The sequence below is a fragment of the Calliphora vicina genome, chromosome 2 (assembly GCF_958450345.1).
Source record: "Calliphora vicina chromosome 2, idCalVici1.1, whole genome shotgun sequence".
Lineage (NCBI taxonomy): Eukaryota > Metazoa > Arthropoda > Insecta > Diptera > Calliphoridae > Calliphora > Calliphora vicina.
The window spans coordinates 18,738,845-18,761,114 of NC_088781.1; the positions used below are offsets into that span (position 1 = coordinate 18,738,845).

Genomic DNA, 22,270 nt, shown 5'->3' on the forward strand with positions numbered 1-22,270 from the left:
TTATTTGCTACCGTTTGACAAACGCTCAAAATTAGAAAATTCTGAAATATAATTGGAAATTTCTAAAATACAATTAGAAACTTTTGAAATACAATTGGAAATGGTCAAGTGAAAAATTTAATATTTTTCAAATCTTCAACAAAATCTTGTTGAACTATTACAACTAATTTTTAATATTCTTCTTATTTCAACCACATTTTCGATAAATTTATCATCATTATCCAAACATCTTAAAGTAATAACCAAATACTTATTTAAACAACTAGTTACTTAATTGTAAAAACAAAACATTTTTATGTCTCTTTTTGTTTACAAAAAATATTAACAATAAATATGCAAAAGTTACTTAATAAACGTAAATAAAGGTACACACCTACTAAATAAATCAACTACATAATAAATCACAAAAGATCAACTAAAATTAATTAAATTTAAACGTAAAATAAAACACTTTTTCTGTTGTCTAATTCTCGTTAAAATGCCGGCAAATGACGTCTTCTTCGAACACCTTGATATTCTCCAGTAGTAGCTGATCGACCTTTGCCGGGGAAACCACGGGCAAAGGGGGGTTTGGCATTTGTGGTGACATAGTAGGTGCCGCGGGCTCTGAAATCAAAGGGAGTTATTAGTTTAAGGATTTGTAAGTTTTATGAGAAAAAGTTTTAAAACCTTTAGTTGGACTTTAAAGTTAAGATTGTTTAATATCTTTCAAATTTCACAATTATTTATTTAAAATATTGAAAACAAATTTATTTTTAATTAAAAATTTATATAAAATTATTTTCCTTTTTTTAGTATCTCAAAACGTTGTAAGGGCCTGATTCAGAAACAAGATCGGAAAACAATAAAATTTTTAATGAACATCACTCAGTTTTCAAATAAATTTTAAAAAATTAAAATTCTTTTTCCGACAGTATTTCGGAAGCAGACAATAAAATTATAGTTCTTACTTGTTCGACACATGTTCTCCCATTAACACATATTCCGAGTCCTTTGGTTCACACCAACCTATCAAATAGGTAAAAAGGTTGGGACAAGGACCAGCATAAAATCCCTTTTTCGTAGTAATAGATTCAATAAAGTAGGGCGTCACTTTTGTATGATCACAGGCCAAAGTTTCTAGAAATAAAAAAAAATTTTAATTTAAAAATAATTCCTTCCAAATCTCAAGAGATTTAAAAAAAAAACTTACGAAACAGTGTTGCTGAACCCACACAGGCCGGCTGGCGAGTACCACCATTAACATAAAAATCCGCATGACCGCTAGAATGCCACTGGCCCAAAATACCCGCTCCTGTATGTAAAACATCTACAAAGTGAGCATCTGATGAGTCCAAATCTCTTGAGTTATTAGCACCAGCATAAAAGAATATCGTGGGATCCAGAGCGGTAATTCTACCCATTTTACCCTCCTCCGGTTTCAAATAGTTAGCCACCAAACCCGCTATATGAGCACCCACACTATAGCCAATAAAATGCAAATCATCCGGTCGCACTCCCCTCGGATGACGGGCCAAATATTTGACCAGCTGTGAAATGCAAAGTCCTCCAAAACGTGGTGCCCAATCCATTTGACTGAGACAGGGTTCCTTTACCGCATCACCATAATGCACTATAATAATATTATACTCTCCTATGGTAAAATAAGCCTGTCGTATATCCGGACTGGGACTTAAATCGCGACCACCACCAAAGCCATGTATTACCATTTTGGTGGGATGCCGCGGATTGAAATGTGTAAAGTACAGGGCGTTATCGTCCAAAACATCTATAAATTCGGGTGCATCCTGTGTGCGTCGCGTATACAGATAGAATTGTATTTTGGGATGTGGACATCGAAATGGCTTCTCCAGACAGGAGTCCGTAACATAGACTTGTGTTTCGTTTTTCGCTTGAGCTTCTGTAAAGGTAAAAGGTAGTAAATTTTTTTAGCAGTGTATTTTTTATATTCAAAGAAATTCCATTCAAATTATATAATCATCTTTAGTGGATAAAAAACTGGTTGCCACAAAAATGGCAAAAAAATAGAAAAACAAATTAACACCTAAATCTATTTTTCATGTGTCATTTATCGTGTTATGAAAAAATATTTTCTTTCCTTATTTGCCATCACTTTAAGTTAGATGAAGCAGACATCCTCAGCATGCAATCCATGGATGTAAAAATTAATGCAAGAAATGGGGGTATTCATTTAAAGAAGCAAATAATTTTTAATTAAACATCCTCGGCATGAAATTAATGGATGTTTAAAATAATAAGTTTTGAATTAATTCCCGTTAATTTAAAGACAAAAATCAAAGAAAACAAATAATATAAGACGTCACAATAATACATTTTTCTGATATAGGGATTATATGGGGGCTAGGATCAGTTATGGACCGATTCTCACAAAAGTTGGTAGAACTATTTAGGTTCATATAAAACTTGTTTATGTTCAATTTCATTATGGTATTAATTACACTAGTTTAAATAATCAAACATTTTTGTTTGCTCATGGAATGAAACTTATATTTTTGACGCTAGCTAATTGACCATTTTGTGTTTCAAAATTTTGAGATTTTTCACCTGCCCTGAGTACTACTAATGAATACTGTAGTGTGGTAATTAGGTATTTACATCGTTTTTGGGTACTCAACACTCTGGCGAAGCTACTAGATACTTTCAGAGTTGTATTTTTTGACAAATTCCCAAAAAATTCATTAAACATTAAAATGTTGTCATATTACTACTCGGTATTTATAAATTGATCCACTTTTTCCAAAAATTCTCCCATTAAAGATTTTATAGTTGCTTCCGTTTCCTTTTGGGATATATGTATATAAGTTTGTCATAGCGTTTGTAATTTCCACAATATAATCTTCCGACCCTATAAAGTATATATATTCTGGATCCTTATAGATAGCGGAGTAGATTAAGCCATGTCCGTCTATTTGTCCGTCTGTTGAAAACAACTTTCCGAATCCCCCAAATAACTTACATACACAATTCATACATCAATATCTCCGGAATTCACACAAATGGCTGAGATATAAGGAAAAAACCAGGACAACCTCGAATTTAGACCTATTTTTTACCTATATCTGGATTACTAAGTCATTAATATAGACAATCTGGACCTAAAATGGGTCAAAATCAGAAAAAAACTCGATTAACCCGATTTTTTTTTTGCTAAATATTAAAAAAAAAAATTTTAATTTAAAAAAACAATTCGAAAAATTTTTTTTTCCAAAAAATTAAAATAAAATAAATTTTGTTTACCTAAAAATATTTAAAATTTTTATTTTGAAGTATAATTTGGTGAAGGGTATATAAGATTAGGTACAACCGAATATAGCTCTCTTATTTGTTATTTTGCAATATTTGTTCAATATGAATTTATTCAAAGTATTTACCATTGTTAGCTATGACCTTTTTCCATCTTTCTGGCAACATATGGAATCCGAGTCAAAAGAACAATTAATTTTTTGAGGCCAAGAACAAATCAAACCAATTTCGAATACTATGTTCCAAAATGAAGCGTATATCCAGAGAGAAGCCTCTGCATCGATCGAAACAAATAGTAGTCGGACGGGACACGGTCTGGATTATGAAGCGGGTGAGGCAAAGCTTACCAACCACTTCATTCTAAATACTTTTTAGCAGGGATTGCAACAAGTGACCGAGCGTTGTTATATTAGGGTTTCATGTCTGACCGCATATTCTGGGCATTTTTCGGCCAATGCGTGGCTGGAAGTTTTACTTTATTTCTATAATTTGAAAAAAGTGCTACTGAAGCCTACCGATTGCTCACCAAAGCTTATGGTGTATGTGTTGTATCGGTTTCAATGTGTATGTGTTGCATCGGTTTGTGCTGTTCAGAAGTGATTTTGACACAAGAGACAAAGATCGCCCAGGCCAGCCCAAAATATGCGAAGATCAAGAATTGGAGGCATTACTCCATGAAGATTGTTTTAAAACTCAACCAGAGCTTGCAAAATCATTGGCAGTTACTCAATCAGCAATTTCACAACGTTTGCAAGCAGCCGGATTCATCCAAAAGCAAGGAAATTGGGTGATACATTTGGGATACAATTGAAGCCGAGAGAGCTTGAAACACGATTTTGCATGTCCGAAATGATGCTTGAACGCTATTAAAATCATGTTTGCACCGAATCATTACTCGTGATGAAGAATGGATCCATTACGACTACCCGAAGCATCATATGAGAAGCCTGCCCAACCATCCGAATACAGAACGCTCTCTCTAGGATACGCTTCACACTAGAACAGAGTATCTGATACACTGTGGTTCCAAATCAAAATCTAGGTGAACAAAATTATGAAAATCGGTATCTTCAGAATTTGGCAAAACTAAGTTTTTCCGGAAGCTGACAATCTGCTCTCCTCCAATACAAATGGGGTTTTCAATTGGACATTTCGTTTTCTCGACAGAAGCGCCAGAAGTTAAACAAATTTTGAATCATATTTTCGTTAATTTTTTTTAATATTTTACTGCTTTACTAAATTAGATATATCTCAATTGTTTTACCATATAGAAATTCATACTTCAAAACATAGATAAACATTGATATAGGCTTTTATTAAGTGTTATATTTATGGGCCTCTCCATTTACCTGTTATAGTCCTTTCAACTTGGGACTCAAATATACTGTTATTTTTTTTTCTAAGAATGTTATATAGCTTGCCAAAAAAAAAGAAACTTCTGGGGGAATATCTTTGTAAAAAAAATGTAGCCGCCAGCACCCGCCGAAATACTTTTTTTTTAATTTTTACGGAATGGAATTTTTAGAAATATTTCTTTATTTATTATTGATTTTTATATATCTAGACCCTACTGTAACTTGAAATATAGTAAATACATATAAAAATTTAGTTTCAGAAACACATGAAAACGTATTTTTTTTTAAATTTTTTATATGTATATCTAGACCCTACTGTAACTTTAAAAAAAGTTTATATTGATCTTTTAAAATTTTTTTTTGGAATCGGAGATACCAATTCTATATAAAAAGTCCGCCAAATAATTTTGTCCACCTAGATTATGATTTGGAACCACAGTGCGATATTGGCTTGATGCGTTCTTGACCTCAAAAGATGAGCAGTTCTTTTGACTCGGAATCCATATGTTGCCAGAAAATCATAGCTAACAAAGGTATTCAAAGTATTATATTGTTCAAAGTATTATATTGTACAACTGTTTCAAATTAAAAGCTAAACATTTTAAAAATCCGTAATATTTACGACATACACCCAAAGATGAAGAATAAAAAATACGCTGTCAGTAAATTTAAACCAAACTTTTTAAATCCCAAAATTTACATTCAATTTATACACCTAATCTGAAATCTTTAACTACATCAACTCCCTCACACTTTCCCAAAATTTAACAATTAAGTGAACATCCTTATTAACAAACAAGTTATCAGTACTATTTTTCCAACAATGCTCATTTCTATGGACGATGTCATAGTCAAGTTTATTTGTTTTTCTAGTGAATTTGTTTTCATTACATCTTTCCATAGAAAAAAAAGGAAAGTAAAAGTACCGGAAGTTTTTGGTTATCTATTTTTTGCTCCTTTTGTACTGTTTAAAAAAAAAAATATTGTTGATATTTTATTGTAAGTTTTCTTAGTTTCCAATCAACTTGTTGGACTTGTTTTGAAATGACCAGGTCCAGCTGTAATTGTGACAGCACGAGTGTAGATTAAGTTGAACATTTCATTTTAATTTTGGCGCCATTTAATGAACAAAATATGTTTGCGTACCAAATACCCGGTACTTTGAATTTACTAGAAATACATATATTGATACTGATTTTATCTCTCTTTGCTTTGAGGATATTTACATAAGTAATTTAGCGGAAAAGTTTTATTATTTTAATGGAAAATTATTATTTATTCAATATACAAGTGAACTACTGACATTATTTGTTGCGGCAGTTAAAAATACATTTATATTGTTAAACATAGTTTTCCTAATTGAGATCAACATGAGATCAAAGGAAATTGCAAAATAATTGTTTATTGGTATTAAATCAAGCATAATTAATGCGAATATACATACATATTTTATGTATTGTAATATATCACTTTTGCTTTTGTTGAGAAATAAATATTTCTTGATGATTTTAAACATACATAGGAGCAGATAAAAATAGTACTAATGCTTTAGATACATAGCAGGCTACACAGCTACGCGACTACAAATGTTGTTGGCAGCATATGGTCGCCCTGTAGCCAGCTACTTAATTATAATGAGTGCAATATTGTAACCAACTGACGTTTCAATACATATTTTGTAGATGAAATAGCGTCAAAAAAAATCGTCTTCATACATATAAACGTGTGTATTTTAATTTTGACAGATTGTTGTCGGTAGCCTGCTGTAGTTTATGTGTAATAAATTTGACAAAAATCTCATAAAAACCAAAATGTATTTTTTGGTATATTTATACTCTTCACCATGAGTGGCATGGGTATATACATATAAGTTTTCATTCCGTTTGTAATTTCTACATTTTTCATATACTACCCCACAAAGTATATATATTTTGGATCGTTATAGATAGCGAAGTTGATATAGCTAGCTATGTCCGTCTGCATGTTGAAATAAACTTTCCGTAGCCCCTAAATAACTTACATACATGATTCATACATCAATATGTCGGGAATTCTTCCGGCTCGGTCCACAAATGGCTGAGATATAAGGAAAAAAACCGGGAAAACATAGATTTTTGGCCTATTTTTGATCTATATCTGGATTACTAAGTCATTAATATAGACAATATGGATATCTAATGATAGATATTTTAAAGTCCATTGCAACGATGTATATATAACGATGTCGTAAGTTGGACCTACAATGGGTCAAAATCAGGTAAAATATTTTTTAACCCGAATTTTTTTCCATCAACAATTTTTTTTTGTTATAAATTATTTTTCCAAAAAGAAATTTTTTAAAAATTAAAAAATTAAAAAAGAAGAAATTTTTAAAATTTTTTTTAAAAATCATTTTCGAAAAGAAAAAAATTTAAAAAAAAATTTTTTATAAAAAATTTTCGAAAAAAAAATTTAAATTTTGTTTACCTAAAAATGTTTAAAACAAAATTATTTTTAAATATAATTTGGTGAATTCGGCACAGCCGAATATAGCTCTCTTACTGTTTTAACTTATTTAAAAATTTCGAGTGATGATGAAAATCATATGTGGCTAAAGTGCACGAAAACAATTATCAGAAATCTCCGATTTTCGTATTACAGATTTTCGTATTTACTATAAAAATGTAGCTGGCAACATATCTATAATCCTGTTGCTGGCAACATATTTACTATAATCCTGTTGCTGGCAACATATTTACTATAAACCTGTTGCTGGCAACATATTTACTATAAAAATGTAGCTGGCAACATATTTACTATAAACCTGTTGGTGGCAACATATTTACTATAAAAATGTAGCTGGCAACATATTTACTATAAACCTGTTGCTGGCAACATATTTACTATAAACCTGTTGCTGGCAACATATTTACTATAAACCTGTTGCTGGCAACATGTTTACTATAAACCTGTTGCTGGCAACATATTTACTATAAACCTGTTGCTGGCAACATATTTACTATAAACCTGTTGCTGGCAACATATTTACTATAAACCTGTTGCTGGCAACATATTTACTATAAACCTGTTGCTGGCAACATATTTACTATAAACCTGTTGCTGGCAACATATTTACTATAAACCTGTTGCTGGCAACATATTTACTATAAAAATGTTGCTGGCAACATATTTACTATAAAAATGTTGCTGGCAACATATTTACTATAAAAATGTTGCTGGCAACATATTTACTATAAAAATCTTGCTGGCAACATATTTACTATAAAATTATTGCTGGCAACATATTTACTATAAAATTGTTGCTGGCAACATATTTACTATAAAATTCTTGGTGGCAACATATTTACTACAAACATGTTGATGGCAACATGTTGCTGCAACATATTTAATGTAAAAACGTTGCTGGCAACATGTTTTCTGGCAACATGTTTCTGCAACATATTTAATGCAAAAACGTTGCTGGCAACATATTTAATGTAAACACGTTGCTGGCAACATATTTTCTGTAAACATGTTGGTTTCAACATATTTTCTGTAATCATGTTGATGTAAACATATTTACTATAAACATAAATGTTGTTTTATAAACTTTTTATAAATTTAAAATTTTATTATGAATATGAAAGAAAATTTTGTTTTTTTACTTTTTAAATTAAACAAATTGAAAAACTTTTTAAAATTTATATTCATTTATCAAAGAACAAAAAGTACTTTTTTTACTTTTTATTTGTTTGCAACAAAATGCTTTAAAATTTAAAAAAAATAAGTTATAAATGAAAAGAAAACTTTAATTTATAAAAAATTAAAAAGTACTTTTTTTACTTTTTATTTGTTTGCAACAAAATGCTTTAAAATTTAAAAAAAATAAGTTATAAATGAAAAGAAAACTTTAATTTATAAAAAATTAAAAAGTACTTTTTTGATACTTTTTATTTTTTGCGATACAATGCAGGGGTTTCATATTAAGTTAAAGAAATTTATATTATATCAAGCTCCATTTACGAATATCCTAAATTTTACAAAAAATTATGTTAAATTTTAGTTAAAAACAAAAAAAGTACTTTTCGGTACTTTTTTAATTTTTGCAAAATTTTACTTATTTTAAGTTCCACAAACTTTTTATATTAAAGTAAGCTTAAATTTATCAAAATTTACTTAACTATAAATAATACTAACTGAAATAAATCAAAAAATACTTTTTTCGTACTTTAAAAATTTTAAATATTTAGAAATTGACTAATTTTAATTCTATTAAAATTTCTTTTATAGTTAAAATTTCTTTTCGAGAAAGAATTTAGCGATAACATTTATTTTCTATCGACAATTTATCGATAATAGAAATTTTTTTATAGAGAAAGTAACGATAACAAAATCGTTAACATTAATTTTCTATAGAAAATATATCGTTCACAATAATTTTCTACAGATAAAACGATGAAATAGTATGACAGAATTAGATGATACGATCAATTTGCCATTACTGTCATATTAATTAAAATGATTTTAATCCAATTAGTATAGCCCGCTTATTAACTTCTGAATACAGGTATTAGTAAATATTTTTTTTTTCAATCTCCTAACATGTAAACAAATAATAAAAGATCACTTAAGTGAATATTTACCTACAAATGTAAACCTCTTAACATAATGACACTAAAACATGTTTGTTGTTTGATTTTCATCAGCTTTTTTTTTTAAACAAAATATTTGTGCAAAATTATAATATTTTTGTTATTTGTAGTCCAGTCAGTCTATACTTATGTCTACAATAGTAAATGAATGCTGGCTGCATTAACTTGAACTTCCACGATTATCTAATAATTTTATTTAGAGTTTATTTTATTTTTTTTCTATTTTATTTCTTCTGTTCAACCGAAAAAATGAATTTAACACAACTTCCTACTTTTGTTTAAGCTTTATGTTTCGTTTTTTTTTTTGCATTTAGCAAATTTGTTAAAACTACAGCGTTAACACAACAGTACAAATTTATAAATAATAAAAAAATAGTAAAGTATTTATTTAGTTGTTAGTAGGTAATAAATAGACAAAATAAAAACGAATTACAGCGTCATCGATGTAAAAGCAAAGTGATCGTTCATATTGTATAAATGTTGCACAAATAAACGTGAGTCGCATCATTATGGTTACATTTTTTATTATACATTTGTCAAACTAAACAAAGAAGCTGAAGAGAGAAGTAATGAAAAAAAACTGATCTAAAACAAAATAGAAAATAAATTTATTATCATGAGAAAATATTAATGAAATTATAAAGAGTCTAGTAGGAAATTTAGTAAGCTAATGGCAATGACTCAGCTGCCTTTAGGTTAAGCTGTTTTGCAAACGATCAGTGACAGTATCTGATTCTTCTAGTCAAATAAGTTTTGAACCGAGGGAAAGACATTCATACATAGTACTAGATCATTTATAGTAATGACAAAATAAGCTTCTCAATTCAAGGTGCAAACTGCCTAAAATCAGTAAAAACGAACATATTTTTAGGTTTTAACCTTTTAAAAACGTGGTTTATTTCCTCTAAAAATGGATTCAATTGGTTTTCAAATTGCAAATAAAAGTGCCAAGATGTTTGAAATTGTAACAACTCCTTATTTATTATAATTTGCACAACATAATTAAAATAGTCATGATCTCTTAATACTCACACTTATATTACACATTTTAAAAACACACTGGTAAGTAGTACAGTTGATATTAATTCCAACAGCGCTACTAAAACAGATTCAATTTACCAACATTTTAATTAAAATTTTCTTTAATTTCTAAAAAAGCTTCTTTTTGGTACTTTTTATTTTTTGGGAAAAAATCTGGGGTTTCTCATTAAATTAAAGAAATTTTACTAAAATTATATTAAATTTTGGTTAAAAACAATAAAGTACTTTTTAGGTACATTTTGAAATTTTGAGTTTTACCACCATTTTATATTAAAATATGTTTAAATTTACATAAATTTGAAAAAATTCTAACATAAAACAATAAAAATCAAAAAAGTACTTTTGTGGTACTTTTTAAATTTTCAAAAATTTACATATTTAAAATGCGAACAATATTTTTTTATCGGTAGCATGTATTTACTATAAACAATTTATCGATACCATCAAAAACAAAAAAGTATTTTTTCAATACTTTTGCAAAATTTTTACTTATTTGGAGTTCTAGCAACATTTATTATTTAAATAAGTTTAAATTTACATATATTTTAAAAAAATTCTAACTTAAATCTATCAAAAACAAAAAGTACTTTTTAAATTTTCAAAAATTTACATATTTAAAACGCGAACAAAAATTTGATAACAGCGAAAACATAAAAGTACTTTTGCAAAATTTTATTTATTTTGAGTTGTAGCAACATTTTATAATTAAATAAGCTTAAGTTTACATAAACTTTAAAACAATCTAACTTAAATTAATTAAAAACAAAAAAGTACTTTTTTGTTACTTTTCAAATTTTGAAAAATCTATATACTGAAATGCAAAAAAAAATTTTAAATCGGTACATGTTGTTTTTATATAAAAAATACCGATAACATCAAGAACAAAAAAGTACTTTTTCTGTACTTTTTGAAATTTTGCAAGAATTTTACTTATTCTAACATTTAATATTAAAATAAGTTAAATATTTACATAAATTTGAAGAAATTCAAACTTAAATCAATAAAAACAAAAAGAATCTTTTTTGGTACTTTTAAAATTTTGAAAAATTTACATATTTAAAATGCAAACAACATTTTTTTTATCGGTAGCGTGTATTTGCTATAGAAATTTGATCGATAACAGTGAAAACAAAAAAGTACGTTTTCGGTACTTTTTGAAATTTTGCTAAATTTTACTCATTTTGAGTTCCCTACTTTTTATATTCAAATATATTTAAATTTACATAAATTTGGAAAAATTCTAACATAAAACAATACAAAACAAAAAAAAGTACTTTTTTGGTACTTTTTAAATTTTGAAAAATTTACATATTTAAAACGCGAACAAAATTTTTTTATCGGTAACATTTATTTTCAAATGAAAATTTATTGGTAACTGTGAAAACAAAAATGTACTTTTTTAAATCTTGAAATATTTACATATTTAAAATTCCAAAATTTTTTTATCAGTAGAATTTTCCTTATTTGGAGTCCTAATACATTTTATATTAAAATAAGTTTAAATTTACATAAACTTTAAAACATTCTAACTTAAATCACTCGAAAACAAAAAAGTACTTTTTTGGTACTTTTTGAAATTTTGAATAATTTACACATTTAATTTACACTTTTTTTTTTATCAGTAAGATGTATTTTCTAAAGACGATTTATTGATAATAGCGAATTTCTATAGAAAATTTATAGCTAACATTAAGTGTTCCGTTTAAAACCCCAACAATTTGGTTCATATACCCCATTTACCACAAGGCATATATATTTCATTAATTCGTTAACTCATTAAGACCAATTATGGCCGCTTTAGTGTCTATTAACTAAATATTTCTAGAGTATTCGTTATTTTATACATTTTATTTTGCTCTTTTTTATATTTGGTATAAACAGCGTTACACTTTTCTGTATTTGGCCAAAGAGACTCGCAAAAAATATATTAAATATTTCTGGTTTACTTACATACAAACATTATTTTTTCATTAATTTTCAGTTGTGGTTTATGATTAAAACTATTTTGTTTTTTTTTATCGATCACGCAGACAGTAAAACACAGTTTTCCTAATTGGTTGTTTCCATATTTATTTTGTAATATTTTTAGTTTTTTAGTTTCTTTCAGTGTGTTTTTCTTGAAATTTTATTTTTATTATTTATGATTGATTGTTTAATGATTTAAACTAGTTCAGCTTAGTGTTGTTTGTTTAGTGGTTAAATACTTGTCTTTGGCTGTAAATTTTATCAGAAAAGGTGTTATCATAAATTTAGGGGGGTATTTGTAAAACCTACCCAGTTACATTTTTAAACAAATATTGTATATGAATAATAATTATTATGAATATTACAACTGACGGAAAAATATAATTTAAAGAAAAATGTATGCAAAACAATTAGACGTAATAATTTAGAGAAATTTTATTGGAAATTAAAAACTTCCTTGAAACTGTTCATGTCAATAGTTAGCAATATTATGTCATAATAAATAAATAAATGATCGATGTGAAGTAAAATAAACCCATTACAAGAAATTCAATAGTATTAAATTACATGATCTAGGGGCCGAATTCCAAAAAAGTCCTAAATCTTGCATACAACCTTCACTGAGTAATTGTTTGCTATAGCTCAGTGTAATCATTCGTGCTAAATTTTTAATTTATTGTTTGTATATTCATACATAAATCGAGACAATTCTAAGAGTATAGAGACAAATCTTCGTCAAGGCTCGGACCTTACCCATTCCAAATTTTTTTGGTACACATGACCTTATCGTCCTTTTCTTTGTCTTTTATCAAGGTTTAAAGTTCAAATTTTGATTCTATTTTCATTGTTATAAAATATTCATAATGTATCTAGAAGATTATCACTCACATAATACATTCGAAACGTGTCATTAGACTAAAGTAAAAGTACCATAAACACCCAAATTTTGTACGCTCATTAAGCCTTATGATAATTTCATATTTCTAGGTCCATTATTATAAAATATTCAAAAAGTACTTTATTGTTGTTCTAACTCAGTCAGGATCAGTTATTAAAGAAAATTCAAAAGCTACCTTTTTGATACCTTAATATCATTAAGCCCCCCTATCCTTGAGTCTTACTTTACTCAGAAGCATATCAGCTAAATAATTTATTATATTAAAAAAGTACCATTAGAAGAAAAAGTACAAATTTTCCTTTGACCTCTTGAACACCCGTCAAGTTTGAAATTTCAAAATACTTCAGAACCAGAACCAGAAAACTTTAAAATTATTTAAAATTATGTTTTGTTTAATGCGCATGCTTAATAAAATAAATTCATATTAAATAACACTAGTTTACAAGGTTTTTGCTCATGAATTGAAATATATGGGGATTTGTGTATTTCGGTCTTCTAACTTCAGAAAAAATATTAAAAAAAATCTTGGACATCAAACTTTTGAGATATTTATTAAAAACGAAATATATAAAAATGTACATTAAATTAGGAGAAAAAAAATAAAAGTGAAGTGAAGTCCTCTTTTTATAACACTATACAACAAAATTAAATTTTTTCCAAAATTAATAAATTTTGATAGAGGAGACAAAAAAAAAAGACACGTGTATCGGCGTTTTGAAAGTTTACATCTGAATTTCATTTGAGGGGGGGGTTAAATTTCCCCAACTCTGGCACATTCTTATTGTTAATCGTCATAAGAAACCATGTGATCCTTACATTTTAGGTATAAAATATGTAAAATGTTACGGAGAATATTTTTGTGGAATATGTTAACCCTCTAAATCCCCAAAGCATGGGTCTTTTTGTCCTTCTTTTAAAAAAGCGCAACAAACACCTTTAAAACAGGGATTTAAGGGGTTAAAATGTTCCGAAAAAATATTATCCGTGAAATTTTACTATAAGTCTCTAAATGACCAAAACGGAAAATTCAACCAGAAAGTCAGAAATAAGATACAACAAAAGAGACCTTACGGTTAATTTCGTATTTACCCTCACGACACTCCAACAGTAGTCTGCTCAAATCTTGATGGAAACGATCTCTATGTCCGAGGTTTTCCGGGAAAAAATCCACATGAGAATGTAAAAAGTGAATTTTGAGGGACATATTTACACCCATCAGTTCAAAATGATGTAATAAATTCCCAACAATATCGCTGTAATTTTAACTTTTCTTATTCCCCAAAAATTCTTGGACAACAAGTTTAAAGGAATTCCATGCTGCCATTTCAACTTCGGTTAATACATAGAATAACCACATAGATATATAATATATATGGAAAAATTACTCTCTTTTCACACATACGGGTGATACAATAACAAAATACATGCAATACATTCTCATGAATTAGGTTTTTGACAACAGACTTAGGTTTTTGGCTCTCAGTTACCTATCTAGTTGTTGTCTATGGGTTAATAGACACTCAAATTTGGTATCACCCAATAATTTTCTTATTTGAGGACCCACAAATATCCCTTCTTTTAATTTAGCCTCAGAAAGACTCGGGAACACGCTGCATAAATATTGAAATGCTGGTTTTGTCTCATCTAAAGCTTTTACGAAAATTTTCATTAAACCTAATTTAATGTGGAGTGGCGGCAAAACTATTTTTTGTGTGTCAACCAAACTGACATTTATAATGTTCATTTTACCTGTAATATACATTCACTACAATTTGTGCAAATCGAATGAGGTACCCACTTTTTATTCTGATTTGACATGGGGAATCCAAAATAATGTAAATAAGAATTTTGCAGTGTTTGTGTTATAAGAAAACCTCGATTTAACTGAATAATTTTTCCGCAAATAAAACAAAAATGATCTGGGTTTATTTTACACTTTCTGGAAGATGTAAAAATGTACTTTTAAACAGTATTTATTTTTGTCCCGTTAATTATACCCTGCACCACCATAGTGGGGAGGTTATTATGCGTTTGTGCAGATGTTTGTAACGCCCAAAAATATTAGTCTAACACCCACCTTAAAGTATACCGATCGACTTAGAATCACTTTCTGAGTCGATTAAATGATGTCCATCCGTCCGTCTGGTCGGCTGGCTGTCCATGTTAACCTTGTGCGCAGAGTACAGGTCGCAATTTTGAAGATATTTCGATCAAATTTGGTACATATTATTTTTTCGGCCCAAGGACCTATTGAAACTGGATTAAATCGGTCCATTATTTCACCTAGCCTCCATACAAATGTCCTTCCGAAATTGGACTTTATCGGTCATAAATGTTTAATTTATAAATGTAGCTCCACAAATTGCACTCCAAATAAGTTTTATATATACAAAATTCATGTTACCAAACTTTGTTACGATCGGTCCATAATTAGTCATAGCTCCCGTATAGACCCGCTTCCGAAAATCACTTTAACGTGCATAAATCGCTTAAAAATGTTGGTATACTCACAAAATTCAATATAGTAAACTTTCATATAGACACAAATCACACGACCTAATTTCATGGTGATCGGTCCATAATTGGTCATAGCTCCCATATAAAGCCCACTTCCGAAAATCGCTCAAAAATTTAAATTTTAAAAGAAAATTGAAACTTAGTGTAGGTCGGGCTTGACCGACCATACTTTCTTACTTGCTTTTTTTTAAATTTGTCAAAAAATACAACTCTGAAAGTATCTAGTAGCTTCGCCAGAGTGTTGAGTACCCAAAAACGATGTAAATACCTAATTTCCATAATTCGGTCACTACACTATGCATTAGTAGTACTGAGGGCAGGTGAAAAATAAACGTACATTTACAATCTAAGCTGTTTGTTAAAATTTTGTTAGCTATGAATAAATTTTCTAATGAAAATTAAATTTTTTTGTTAGAAATCTTTTTTTTATTTATCACACATCCATCCTATGTAGCCTCTTGTCATACCATTTACAACTGAAACACCCACTAATCATTAAAATTTTATGGCTGGTCATTTGAAAATTTTTAAAGAAATTTGTGGTCATTTTGAAATCTACAAAAACTATACAATGAAGTCAACTAATCAATAAATAACAGTAATATAATGTTATGCATGGTCTAACATTAAATATACTTTACAAAAAAAAAAGAAAAAAAAACTAATTAAAAACTAAAAACTAAAAGAAGAAGCTAAAACATCTATAAAAATGTTGCTTAATAACAAGTGATACAAAAATAGTGTCTTAATAACAAGAGATAAAAAACATTTAAATCAAAATGATTTACGCGCCAAATAGCAACTGCAACTGTTATAATAATATTGTAATAATAAAAACAAAAATTAAAATAAAATCAAGGTGACTTAACATGCAACTTGAATTTGATATGGTTTCAGTTGCCTCAAATTATTTCATAATAGTTGCAGAGTACAGGTTTAGACAGCCACTACTAGATACTGCTTTAACTAAATATATATTTGCAACAAACTTGTGGGGGTACAAAGAGCGAATGCGATTTTCATAAAATATTCCATTGCATTAATAAATTTAAGTTAATTTTTTTTGTTTTTAATTTATTAAAATTTACACATGGAAGTAAAAGAAAATTTTAGTTGGTTTTTTTAACAAAATTTCTTTGCAATTTTTTTTTCTTTCTATTATTAATAGTAGTAGACAAAAATGTTTAAATGCCAAGTATGTTTTTTTACCCGTTTGTTGTTTAAAAAACTACAAAAAAACATTGCCGGAATTTAATTATCATCACATTTCAAAATAAAATAACAAATCTTTGTTAACTACAGACATCAGTGTTTTAATAAAAGTTTTGTTGTAAGTAACCTAAACCCGCACCATTTCAACATGCATAAAGTAGTGTAAACCTGGTTAAATATTGTTGTATCTAAGTAATCATGTTTACTTGCTTTCTGCTGGGGCAATAAAAAACCTAAAAGCGTGGAGTTGAGCAAAACAAAAACTAAAAAACTGTTAGTTTTTTTTTTGTTTTGTTTGTTTGTTTTTGTATAAAAGTCTATGAAAGTCTACCAGTTGGAATTTTTTGTTATGAAGATGGCCTTTAAAAAAACTAGTGGTTGTCTGTTGTTCCACTACTTGTATGTTGTATTTTACTTATATTGCACCAATCAATTGTTATGGTTTATTGAACCAAATCTATGCTTTGTCATGAAATTACATAGTTTTATTTTGTAGTTAGCTTTTTTTTAATATTTAGTAAGCTTGAGTGGGTTAAATTACACTATGCAACAAATGAAGACTTTTGGAAAAACACAAGATCATGACAGTATAGGTTCGACTCTACTACCAAGGGGTAGTAAAACCCTATACTCAGTTTGTCCATTTTGGTGACCGATTTTTTTTTATGGCCCCCCAAAGTTTCTGAAAATTAGTTGGGCCTCTAAAAAAGGTGCCATCAGTTTTTGGTTAACAGTTAATTCAGACTTTGCGATACGGCTTAACTTTATATGGCAATAATATAGCAAAGAGCCCGCCAAATAAATTTTGTTAAAATTTGTTTCCAAAAAATAGCTTTTTCGTGCACTTTTAATGAAAAAATATAGGAAGAAATTTTTTTTTTTTTACTTTTTTTAGAATAACTTCCAGGGACTCCTAATTTTTCAATAACAATATTTTGCAAAGTTGTAGCTACGGTAAATCTGAATAACTCTTGTGAACATATCAATGCAATCCGAACATATCTAGGCATTCTAAATAGCTTTCAAAAACCATTTTGTAGCTTAAAAATTTTAGTTTTTTACTATTTTTTGACTATAAAACAAAATTTGTTTGTTAAAAATGTATGTTCGAGTGTATACTTGCGCTGGAATAACGAAGAATGGGCAAATCATTATCGGTATGATCCGGGCGCATCACTTTATCCAATCTGGATCACGCAAGACCGGCTTGATGCAAGATATGAAAAAACATCAAAATTTTTGAAACTGGGCAAGGTTTGTGGAGCTTCTGAAGAGTAAATATAAGCTTTTTATATAAGTTTTTGATATCGGTGGAAACCTTATGACTTGAAGATTGACATTTTAGTGAAATGAATTAATTTTGTGATTTTTCGGACGTCATTTACCTTAAACACTAACAATATTATAAAATGGTGATTTTCCATCAAGAAAAATAAAAACTTTGAATCAATGTAAAATTTGAACAGTTACAGACATCACAATAAAATTTGGAAGTAATATAGATCTAAATGTTCTTAAGTCAATGGCATCACTAATGTTGCCATTCTTTGAAATTCCTAAAGCGGGGGAAATGTGTTCGAAAAACTGAGTTTTTTTTTTAAAAATAGCCCACTTTGACGTTATTTACAGTATGATAGTAAAAACGTTTTGTACGTATATAAACAATATATAGGGGTATACAAATATGATGAGCTTTTGAGGATCGGTACTTTGCGTTTTTAGAATTTTTTACTCAAACCTAAAATTTTGTTTCAAAATTGGCACAAGTTTGGATAGGGCTGGGGGGTACAATGTCCGCTTAAGTTAGTCAAGTTTTACTTTATACGTCTTTGCATTAAGTTATCTTTCCAGACCATAAAAAATGTGTATAGTCCCGATGAAAATTAGTTTTTTATAAAAGAGAAAATATGGGGACTTTTTTGGGAAAAAACTTAAAAAACACAAGCATACAAAATTGAAATATATAAAAAGATGCTTCAAGCTTATCGCAAATATACGTCATATATAGAAAACAAATTTCGACCTTTCGTAGTCCCAATATATATAAAATACAAAAAAAAGATCGAGCAAAATAAAAAAAAAAAAAAAATTAAACCTAAATATCTCTTGAACTAAAAGAGATACCTACAGTTAAAAGCATATTTTTGTAGACTATCTACATTTTAAATTTCAGCTCATTCGGATCATAAATGGCTTTTTGGCGATTTTTTTAAATGTGTGACATTGAGGGTCCACTCACTGATCCCCATTCTGAACACCTCAGCCGACTAAATAATACAGCACAACATAGAAGTATGGACTTGATCATACTATTTTAACAAAAAATCTTTGTTTTAGCGTCAAAAAGTAGTAAAAACGAAAATTGTTAAGGTACAAAGTGATCTTTATGTGCTATTTAGAGTGACTAGACACGTTCAGAATGCATTGATATGTTCTCAAGAGTTGTTCAACTTTACCGTAGCTACAACTTTGCTAAATATTGCTAGTGAAAAATTAGGAGACCCTGGAAGTTATTCTAAAAAAAGTAAAAAAAAAAATTTTCTTCCTATATTTTTTCAACAAAAGTGCACGAAAAAGCTATTTTTTGGAAAAAAAATTGTAACAACATTTATTTGGCGGAATCTCACCTATATTATTGCCATATAAAGTTAAGCCGTGTCACAAAGTCTGAATAAGCTGTTAACCAAAAACTGATGACACCTTTTTTAGAGGCCCAACTGATTTTCAGAAACTTTGGGGGCCTATAAAAAAAAATCGGTCACCAAAATGGACAAACTGAGTATAGGGTTTTACTACCCTTTGGTAGTAGAGTCGAACCTATATAGTCATGATCGTGTGTTTTTTTCACTGTTGCACTGTGTTATTAAACATTATTTACTTTTAATAATTGGAAATTCCCCTTACCCAAAAATGAACAAAAAACAATTATTTTATTTGTATAAAGAAATTTCCAAAAAAAAATAACATTTTGTAATAAAATGATAAAATTGTTTACATTTAAATCTTTGTTTTTTGCGGAAGCTTAACCAGTTTTTAGGCTGCATTAAAACTAAAGATATAAGACACATGTGCGTTTTTAAACGTAGTATGTTACTGAAGTCTTTTGAATTTGATAATGGGACACAATTTATGGAAAAAAGTTATAATTCACCAAATCAATTGGATTTTTATTCGACTCTAATGATATTGATAGTTTAGTGTGCAAATCAGTTAACTGGCTTTTTATAAATTTTATGGCAGAGACCAAAAACGTTTTAAATAAATTTAAAAATAAATAAAAAGTAATGGAAAACAATTAAGAAAGTATGGTCGGTCAAAAATTTTTCTTTTAAAATTTCAATAATTTATATTTTTGAGTGATTTTCGGAAGTGGGCCTTATATAGGGGCTATGACCAATTATGGAACGATCACCATGAAATTAAGTAGTGTGATTTATGTCTATATGAAAGTTTACTATGTTGAATTTTGTGAGTATATCAAAATTTTTAAGCGATTTATGCACGTTAAAGTGATTTTCGGAAGCGGGTCTATATGGGAGCTATGACTAATTATGGACCGATCGTAACAAAATTTGGTGACATGAATTTTGTATATATAAAACTTATTTGGAGCGCAATTTGTGGAGATACATTTATAAATTAAACATTTATGACCGATAAAGTCCAATTTCGGAAGGACATTTGTAATGAAATAATGGACCGATTTCAGCCAGTTTCAATAGGCTTGGTCCTTGGATCGAAAAAATAATATGTACCAAGTTTGATCGAAATATCTTCAAAATTGCGACCTATACTCTGCGCACAAGGCTTACATGGACAGACAGCCATTCAGCCAGCCAACCAGACGGACGGACGGACATCGTTTAATAGACTCAGAAAGTGATTCTAAGTCGATCGGTATACTATAAGGTGGGTGTTAGACTAATATTTTTGTGCGTTACAAACATCTGCACAAACGCATAATACCCTCCCCACTATGGTGGTATAGGGTATAATGAGCTAAGTGTCAAATGAAGAATCTATACAAATCGACCTTATTTTGTACACCTTTGATTTTCGATGCTACTAAGGTCTAAAATTATTCTCCGTCGCTCAGAGGAGCATTTTACCAGAAAACCTCTCCAGACAACATGACCTTAATTTTTTGATAGTTTTAGGATCAAGGGCGAACCCAACTGATTTTGGTTGAAATTTGTACATCGGAATTGTACTTAAATGGTGATTTTTTACGAATTAAGTTTTTCGGGCTGGCAGCACTGGTTGGTAATTGTGTCCAAACAACATCTGTAAAAGTGAAAAGTGTTCAGTGTACTCTGCCATTTCATCATGGAGAAACTCAAAAACGAGCAACGACTGCAAATCGTTGAAATTTATTATCAAATAACAGCTCTATTTAAATCCACTGTTTTATGGAAAAATTGTGTTCAGCGATGAGACTCATTTCTGGCTAAATGGATACGTAAACAATTTAAAATGTCGCACCTGGGGTGAAGAACAGCCACATGCCGTACAAGAGTTACCGATGCATCCCGATAAAACAACAGTTTGGTGTGGTTTATTGGCTGGTGGCATTATAGGTCCATTTTTCTTCAAAGACGACCGTGGAAGAAACGTTACCGTCAACGGCGAATGATATCGAGCGACTTTTTTTTGCGCCAATTGGCTGAGTTGGACTTAGTTGATATGTGGTTTCAATAAGACGATGTCACATGTCACACAGCTCGTGAAACAATAGACATATTAAATGATGAATTTGGTGAGCGGTTTATCTCTCGTAATGGCCCTGTGAATTGGCCGCCAAGATCATGTGTTTCTTGTGGGGTTATGTGAAGTCGTTGGTCTATGTGGACAAGCCAAACACAATTGAAGCCTTAGAGTATAATATAACACGTGTTATTCATGGAATACAGGCCGAAATGCTCAAAAAGTGGTGCAAAATTGGACCTTACGAATGGACCATTTGAACAGGAGCCGCAGGCAACATTTACGTGAAGTTATTTTTAAAAAATAAATGGCAAAGAACAATTTATCGATTCCAATAATTTTTTTTTTTTAAAAATCACGCTTAATATAATCATAAAACTGTTAACTGCAAAAATCATGTTGAGATTTAGCAAATATCAGTTTTGGGTACGCAGGAATCATGCTGTAATGTTTGGTGAAAATCGAAATGTTTGTCTTTAGTCCCCATATAAAGTCCCTTTCTGAAATTCACTTTAACGTTCCCAATTAACATAAAAAAATTAGTATCCTGATGAAAATCTACACAGAGAAAACTGATTCGTAGTGGCAACCGAATTTGTTGCCAATCGAATGATTCGGTTGCAAACACAGAATTTTTCGGCTCTATCAACAGAAAGTCAGTTGATAAGGAAGAATTTCGGTTA

At 29.3% G+C, this 22,270-nt stretch overlaps 1 protein-coding gene across 1 annotated transcript in view; it reads right to left on the bottom strand.

Annotated features, from left to right (window-relative positions):
- Positions 1 to 270: 270 nt before the first annotated feature.
- Positions 271 to 22,270, bottom strand: part of LOC135949932 (pancreatic lipase-related protein 2) — a 32,878-nt gene continuing 10,878 nt past the window's right edge. Inside the window, exons 2-4 of the mRNA XM_065499395.1 lie at positions 1,193 to 1,900; positions 951 to 1,119; positions 271 to 606 (exon numbers count right to left, since the gene is read on the bottom strand). Of these exons, the coding sequence (XP_065355467.1) occupies positions 474 to 606; positions 951 to 1,119; positions 1,193 to 1,900 (1,010 nt within the window). The 3' untranslated portion in view covers positions 271 to 473. The remainder of the gene's footprint in view (positions 607 to 950; positions 1,120 to 1,192; positions 1,901 to 22,270) is intronic.